Source organism: Pituophis catenifer, unplaced genomic scaffold (genome assembly GCF_029215685.1).
Source record: "Pituophis catenifer annectens isolate HBS135680 unplaced genomic scaffold, rPitCat1.0.hap2 SCAF_2, whole genome shotgun sequence".
Classification (NCBI taxonomy): domain Eukaryota; kingdom Metazoa; phylum Chordata; class Lepidosauria; order Squamata; family Colubridae; genus Pituophis; species Pituophis catenifer.
In genome coordinates, this window is record NW_027256882.1 from 176,864,303 (window position 1) to 176,872,919 (window position 8,617).

Here is an 8,617-nt window from a genome sequence, read left to right on the forward strand (position 1 = left end):
AAAGGTCCTAACATATAACCTTGATTTTTTACTTTTACATAATATATACTAGCCATTTCTATAACAACAAACCTATCTAATCAGCAAAATGTAAAATCAAAGATCCCCTTTAACACGACAAGCACAAAGTCCAAAAACTGTTTCAAAGTAGAAAAAAAATTAATTGTATTCTTTTCTTTGGTCAAAGCAGTCAATTTCATCACCCATGGCTAATTCCATCAGCTTTTGCAGCCATTTGTCCATTGTGGGAATGAAAACATCCTTCCATTTTTGTGCATAAAGTATTCTTGCTGCTGTCAACATATATAACATCAAAAATCCAATTCTTTTTCAAGTTCTTTATCCATCAAGCCCAAAAGAAAAATCTGGTTATATCGTTATATTCATTTAAGAATTTTCTGTATTACGATATGAATCCTGCTCCAGTACTTCTTTGCTCTGTTACATGTCCATCATAAGTGATAAAAAGTTCCTTCTTTACGTTTACAACTTTCATATGAAGTACCTTTATACATTCTTGACAATTGGTTCAGTGTTAAATACCAACAGTACATCATCTTATAAAAATCATACAATGCTTTACATACTCTACATACATTTTCAGAGTGTCTACAGGCCTATAATGAAGACCTATATAGGATTGTAATGCCACCTACTGGTTATATGTATAATTTACAAGCAATATCCATATACTAGGGAGAAAGGTTTTATTCTTAAACCCTATTAAAATCTCATTTGGAATTACGATATCTTCACTTTGTATTCCATTTATAACTTATGATTATCTATCTCTAGATCTTAGTAATTTGTTTCATGGCAAGATTGCTCGTAGGCAGTGCAAGATGATTAGGAAATCATTGCATGCTATATCATTCGCCAGAGCCCAACTCTTTGTACAAACCTGTGACTACTAGATAGTAGAGGCATAGTAAGTCAATTGATAGCTTTTCAAGTAGGTGGATTTGATCCTGCATCCAGTTAGCAAAGTTAGAAGGGTGCTTGTTAATTGTTATGCAGTCATATGACTGCTGTCGGGTTTATGTTTTAAAGTCTCAAATTATTTTGAATAAAAGCATCTTGCGCCTATGCTTCTAGCAAAAACATATATATCTCTTTGGCTGAGTCCTGATCCAACTCAAAACAATCTTCTCCCATCCTGCTACACTTTATACCAAAAAAGTCAATAGCTTTCTTGTTTATTTTTTTCCATTGCTTCCTGTAGATTTTTGTTCTTTTGCAACAAAATAAGGAAGCTTGCACTGTTTGGATCTAAAAACTGAAGTAAAACTGAACCTACCATCTTGAACTCAATACTGCAAGGTTTATTGCCTGCTGTGACGTATAGAATCAAAGAGCTCACAATACGAAGCTGTGCATTGTACTTAGCACAGTAGCTCTAGAAAAGCTTTAAGGATGAACTGAAAATAATAGAAGTTTTATTAAGTCATTTGACCATATCAAATCAAATTAAAAGATGCTAGTTCCCCTCTTGGAAAAAGACCCTTCCAACTTGGTGGACACCACCTATTGATCCCCAGTGGTCACTTTGTATTCAACAATAGCTATCTACCTGCCATCAGTCTTAGCTGTGATCTTGCCCTTGCAGCAAGAGGCCTGAGGCAGGTTTCTGGACTGATCATCTTTAGCAATCCTGGCTCTGTTTCTGCTCGGTTGCCTAGAGTGGGATCTTGTTTCACTCTTGCTGGCTTTCTGCTCCCCCAGCACATGCTGAGGGTGGCAGACCAGAAAGACGCAGCAGGAGAGACAATTGGAGACCATGTAATTGTTTCACTTGGTTGGGATGGCAGCATCTGGGCCACCCAATCTCTTTGTGGGGGAGATGGGAGCTAGGGAGCTTCCAAACCTCCATTTGCCTGGATCCCGGGTGGAACAGACAAGCAGTGTGACATGGCAGCAGGACACAGCCGGCAACTGGACACGCCTGGAAGGGTCTGGTGAGAACAACCAGCTGTGGATTGGTGAGGTGGATGCTGTTGCAAGGAAGTAGCTAAGACGATGGAATGATATAAGTACAGTTTAGTGGCTAAAAAGTTCGTAATTGTTTTTTTTAAAGAGTATCAAAGTACGTCTTGAGGGAAGTTTAAGAAAACATTTTAAGTGGGGATGTGTTAATTTATTTCCTTACCCCTTCACCTCTACCTAAATAAAATTTTTAACATTACCAAGATTCATTTAGCAGAAGTGAAACTGAAATGAATACTTCTGCTTTTAAATAATATTCATGTCTCTTGGGTATTTAAGCCACTATAATTTTTTCCACTCTTCAGTAGCAGGGAACCTAATTTCACTCACAGCTTAGATAAATATAGTAATGTACTTCTAAAACAGAAATCAAAAACATAAGCATTAAATATATTTTCTAATAAAGAAATATAGCAGTTTGATAGATTAAAATGGAAAATATCATGTAAGAGCACCATGCACCAAGGGATACTGACACTAAGGTTTGAGAAATACACATGCTTTAAATCCAATTTTTTAGTTAACCAGAAGATGTACAGGTATTTAAGGAACTAAAACCAAACAGGTGACTCAGGTGTGGTCCTAATTTTAAAAAGAAGCATGGTGGTGCATAGGAAAAAAAAAAGAATGAAGCCATCCAAATGAGGAAAGGTTGACCTGTCCTCTCCCAGGAAGAGCCCTGTCCCCCATTTCCTCCCCCTCATTAGGACTTAGGCCAAATCTCAGGTTCTGGCTTTGCATCCCCCATTCCACAGCATGAAATCCATTATTTATGGTGAGGGCTTGTTAAGGTGTGTGTATGGGGAGGGGAGTCTAGAAGTAGTCTCTCACTTCTACAGCCCAGTGAACTCAATTCTGCTTCTCCCTTCCTTCTAGCTACTCGCTCAGAAACCACATCCAGGGGTGCTGAGGCTCAGCCTGTCACCACTTTGCGGGTCACAAACCCCAGCAAAACCGCTGGAAACCAGCAGCACCTACACCGGGAGTTGCTGTTCACCCATCGCAAGTATGGCTTGCAGCTCCAGGCTGCTATTGCTACATAAGCTTTTCAGAAGCTGGACAGAATAACTTCTCTCTGGAAGCTCTGGCTTCTGGGGACCTTTGTTGATGTATCCCCTAAGACTTTTGCAGATTGGGTACTTTCCCTCTGAAATAAATTATAGTTTATTGTTGGTAGAAAGCTTGATACCCTTGCTGGAAGAAATCTATTTTAATTATTCTAAAAAGGTGGCATTTTGCTGCTCAGAAAATTCCACTTGTGTCTTGCTCCTCCAATTCTGTTTACTCTTTAATTTAAGACATTGTGCAGGTGACACAGAGGAATTGCCCCCCACGATTACCAATGCCTCACTTTCCTTGCCACTCTTGTAGAGGTATCCCTAAACAGTTCAGAACTGCTTTAGTTTAACATTAGGCCAAAATGCTGTATACCTCTTACCATGTACTGCTGGGAAGCCACGTTAGTTGGCCGAAGCAAAAACATCAGGGAAGCTTGCATGTTGAAGACCAAAAAAAATATGTTCAGTTTTATAGCCATATATTTTCATGAACTATCATCCATATATCCATTCTGCCAGTTTTTGCCAGAGCAAGGTTGCTACTCTTTAAAATGCTACATTTTATACATAAATATTTCAACTTGTTTAGGAGTCAATGGTCTGAGTTTTGAGGAGGAGATGCATGTAACTTTTTTTCCTCCTTAGCAATGGAGAAGATGTACCAAATATGTACCTCATGGGAAGTACTTTTCAAAGTAAGAAACCTGGCATGCTCTTGTGTAAGCTGATCAGACCACTCCAAGCCACCATGCAGTTATTATTTGAAGATGAAATGCACTCTCCTAAGATATCACCAAAATATCAGGGCATCCACGGAGCCTATTAAAATAAAAACAATAACAATGTACTTTCTGCAAGAGAGAGTCTTAGAAACCATGGTATAAGGCAGGAGTCAGCAACCTGCAGTTCTGGAGCCCTCTACTGAGGCTCCCTGTCGCCAGTCAGCTCCACAATTGATAGGGCTGTCAGTTAGGATAGATAGAGGAAAAAGCCGTGCTAGGAGGAGACACTATGGTGGGGGGAACTGGACTTCCGGTTGGCTCCAGAATTGAACGGGGAGCTTCTGGTTAGGGCCTTTGTGGCTCTTTGAGTGTTTAAGGTTGCTGACCCCTGGTATAAGGTAGCAGAGCAAATATTTTGGCAGAGGTGAAACAGACAAAAACCATTTTCCTTAGGTAATTGCAGGATAAATAGGATTAGCTGGCTCAAAGTCATCTAACCAACGCCTGTGCATAACGGAGGAACTCAATATCCTGGTTTTTAATCCGACACCTTAACCATTACATCAAAAGGTTCTGCAAAACGATTGCCCCAATCACTGAAGTATCACTGATGCCTAAATGTATTCAAACTGATCCCTTGTTTCAGGTGAATATATTTTACCTTGTGTTTTCAGTTCCCACCCCACCCCCTACATTGATAGAAATAATGAGATTGTGTGAGAAAAGCAGCAATGAACAGGAGTTATCCACATTCCTTATCCACATTTGTGTATTGTGTGTGTGTGTGTGTGTGTGTGTGTGTGTGTGTATGTGTATGCATGCACATTTGTGTTAATATAGCATTAATAATATATGTGCCTGGAGGAACGTTATCCATGGGGTTGCGATGGGATGGACACAACTTTGCAACTAACAACAAATATATGTGTCCAGTAGGTCCTTCAATTGTACAGTATATATGCCTGTTTCTATCTATGAATGCCGTTTCATCCTCTCCAAAGTGTTAACTTCATATTCAGGATGGCCATATAGGCCAAATAGTGCCCTTTCTACCCACAAGATCCTCCCAGTGCCAACCCTATAACCCCCACCCTGGGAGTAAGACACACACACCCCAACACAGTCTGGACTTACTTCTGACTGGACGTGCATAGGATTACATGAATTGTAACTTGACTCACATTCCCAGCCCATGAGACACAGCGGGAGTCACCTTTCTTTCCTTTGCTGGCCTCCAATCAACAGCAGGTTTTTCAAGCCTCCTTTGCTGGCCTATTTCTTGAGGTCTAAATAGAAAGGACAGTTTTACATGGATGTCTGTTCTGCTACTTCTCTGTAGAGGGAGGGAGACAAACACGGCCAAATTCTTATATTTCCCTTCCCTCTTAAGGCAGAATAACATATTATTTCTCCGTTATTTTGCTTCAACCTTGTTCAGTCACTGAACCCAGAAGTAGATAAACAAGAGCTAAAATGTAAAGCAATGGTGGTAGGGCACTTTGTTTTCTTCCCACCCTCATAAACCCCATTTGGTGTAAATAACAGGCCTCTCTATCCTCCTGCTCCCTTTTTCTCTTCCTTTGTTGACCATCAGTGGACTTGTTTAGTAGAGGCAGCAGGAACCATCTGCAACCACAGACTTTCATCAGCTCTGCCTGCTTGTTAATGCTATAAGGAGAAAAAAAAGACAAGGAGCTGTCTTTTTTTTTCTGTGGAGATTGTCAACCAACCAGGTAATTGTTGTCCCAAAGGTGCTTTTCCAAAGACAATTGGACCTCCTTGGTTTTTTTCTCTGAAAACATTTCACTTCTCATCCAAGAATCTTCTTCAGTTTGTGAAGAAAAAGTCGTCCAGTTGTCTTTGGAAAATCGCCTTTGGGGTGTCCTTTTATTTACAAGTTAATTCATCCACTTGGTGGTGGTATCATTCTAGAGCAGGGGTCTTCAACCTTGGCAACTTTAAGCCTGGTGGACTTCAACTCCCAGAATTCCACAGCCAGCTTTGCTGGCTTCTGGGAGTTAATTCCGCCAAGCTTAAAGTTGCCAAGGTTGGAGACCCCTGCTCTAGAGCATCAGGTAGACACTCTTACAAACCCAAAAGGAGGCTGGCAATGGAGGTAGACTGGTGGTGGTAGGTAATGGATGGAGCAGTAAGCTATCAATTCTGAAAATTCTGAAGCCAGCATCAAAGTTGGAGACTCCACTATAGGCTAGATTAGGTTAGTCGAAAACTCATTCTGGATGAAGGCAACAGAATGCCACTTGCTTCTTGTTTTTAAGAAAGTGGACAAATCTAAGGAACCATCAGGACAATTCAAGGGAGTTGACATCATGTTGCAAATGAGTGGCTTAGATACCTGAAGATAGGTTGATAGGTTTGCAATCTTAGCGACAACAAGGTGAGATTTGAGTGCATGTGATTGAAGGAAAAAAATCCCATGTAAGATGACCAGTTCTTGAATACCTTTAAGGCACTTCAGACCTTGGCTCTGTTTATTCAGAAATAAATCTTGGTCTTTGAATGGTAGCTTTACTCAAACATTAAATGTACACGTACCAATTGCAGTCCAATTTGTAAGAACGCCAAAATACACAGCAAATTTCCTCACAATCCATAGCAGGTTTAAAGCATTTTGGACTCAGGAAGCCAGACAATAATTATTGTTTCTTGTCTTAAAGAAAAATGGAATATACATAGTAGGAAGGGAAATTTATGTTATTCCACCAGTTTCAGTACCAGATCTATTTACTGTTAAATTATAAAATTAACATTATCTACATATCCACTTTGTGTATTTTTAAAGGGCTAGAACCATAAATTGATATAAAACCAAACCCAATGTTTGTTGATACATCTAGGAACATTTCTTGTTTTCTTAGCATGCTCAGCTTCAGCTTAGATAGACAATGGTTTTCAGCTCCCACCAAAAAAACCTTGTGAATCATTGTTTTGTGAGAGATAATTATGTATTTTTTAAATATGACCTTATTGCCAATCATTCTTTACATCTGATGATTTTGAGAATTCTGAATGAGTTGTTCACCGACTTAGACAATATATGGAGTGATTATGCTGAAATATGGGAATCCTTTATTGAAGCTTTATACAGTATGTACAGTACACACACACACTCACACACAATTTTCTTCTCTTTGTTCTGGTTGCTATAGCACTTTTCTGCACTGTTCCCAGTCTAAAGTGTTACATTAGTAGGCAAACAGCCTGACTGAGGATGTTTATTGTTAAAAGGAAACAACCGTTGTTTGCTTTTATGTGGGTTTTCCTGATTTCCTGTATATATTATCTTGTTGATGGGCTTATTGAAGGTGGATGCTTGTCACAACCATTTATCTGTGCAGGTTAGGATGAATGAAATCCCCGTATTGTGTCAATCTCCCTTCTCAGAGGCCTGAGCCTTCGATCAAAGCCAGAGCTGCTCCAGGTTCTAGAGCATCGGAACCGGCGCCGGGATGGGACAGAGAGTGGCTTGAAACCATCCCCCCTTGAGCAGGAGCTTCTGCGCTGGCAGCAGAGACGGGAACAGGTAAGGGCCAAGCCACCAGGATAGTCTCTCTACTACAGTTCTTATAGGCAGCGACAGGAAATGCCTTGCAGGTGGACCTTTCAAGGATATCTGATAGGAGTATTCTTTCTTATCTGCAGCATCAACAGCAGGAAGCAACAGGAGATCCCGGTGGGAGCCAACCAGAGTTCGTAAAGGTCCGGGAGAAATTACGAAGTACACAGCATCGGGATCCCTCTCCCCAGCATGCATCCCCTTCCGTGATATCTGTTCCTTTCCCACGCCTTCATCACCCCAACAGGAAGCCCTCCCAGTTCCCAGTCAAGCACCCTCCTGTAGCCCTACAGCCTACAGCTTCACATCCTCTGAGTTCCCTCAAGGCCTCTAGTCTTCCCTCAGTCCCATCAAAACATTCCCTTGCCAATAATACATGACTGCCTCCCACACATGCCCCTTCTACCACGAATGCTTCATCAGGTGGTTAAACACATAACACCAAGCTGCAATGTGTTCATGTTGAGGTGAGGGGCTTATTCAACAAGCTTGGTTTAAAAACTTGGCGTAGCATCACATGGGAATGCAACTCCTTCCTCCTGTTCTTCCAGATTTGGGGAGGGAATCTCAGAAGGATGTGAACTTTGTCTCCACTCCCATTTGTGAAAATAGAAAGGAAAAAGGTTGGTCAAGTGTGTGAATTCCATTTCTTTCTTTCTTTTTTTTTTTTTGTGGTCTATGAAAGAATTAAAAAAAAAAACCATACACATTAAAAAAAAACTTCTGGTTTAATGTCGTCTTTATTTACATGACTGGCCAAATAAAAATGATATAAGCTATGGAGAAACCCTTCAGCTATTTGACCTTAAAAATATTTGGAATTATGGGAGGGTGAGCAATGTCTACATAGAAATGGTGATTATCTAGACTGAGGTAAAATAATGAAATAAGACAACCTTAAAAAATGGGAAGGTTTATTTAGATATTCCATACATTTGTATATTTAAAACAAAGTAGTTGAAAGGCTACATTTCTTCCCTCCATGCCCGCCCATCCCCTCATAAGAAGCCACCCATTCTCTTGATATAAAGACGAGCTTATAAAATCAGCAGATAAAAATGCCCCATGTTAGCTGGTTTCAGGAAGGGGATGCCCCCAAGTATGGAGAGCAGCTTTATCTCTGGAAAGTTGGTAGAAACCTTTCCATCCCTGGCCCTCAATATACCACTTCCTTTTTTTCTATTAATTGACAAGAAGGCACTTACTGTCAAAAAAAACATTCTCCCCCCCCCCCCCAAAAAAAAAAAAACCCACACAAAATTCTAGGCCACACCTGG

General features: G+C 40.4%; 1 protein-coding gene across 1 annotated transcript; it reads left to right on the forward strand.

Moving 5' to 3' along the window:
• The first annotated feature begins 1,565 nt into the window (after nt 1-1,565).
• On the forward strand, nt 1,566-8,015 carry LOC139310918 (uncharacterized). Its single transcript, XM_070935198.1, has 4 exons — nt 1,566-1,955; nt 2,860-2,989; nt 7,169-7,307; nt 7,427-8,015. Exons 1-4 carry the CDS (start codon nt 1,802-1,804, stop codon nt 7,718-7,720), a joined length of 717 nt encoding a protein of 238 aa, XP_070791299.1. The 5' UTR covers nt 1,566-1,801; the 3' UTR covers nt 7,721-8,015.
• The last annotated feature ends 602 nt before the right edge of the window (nt 8,016-8,617 follow it).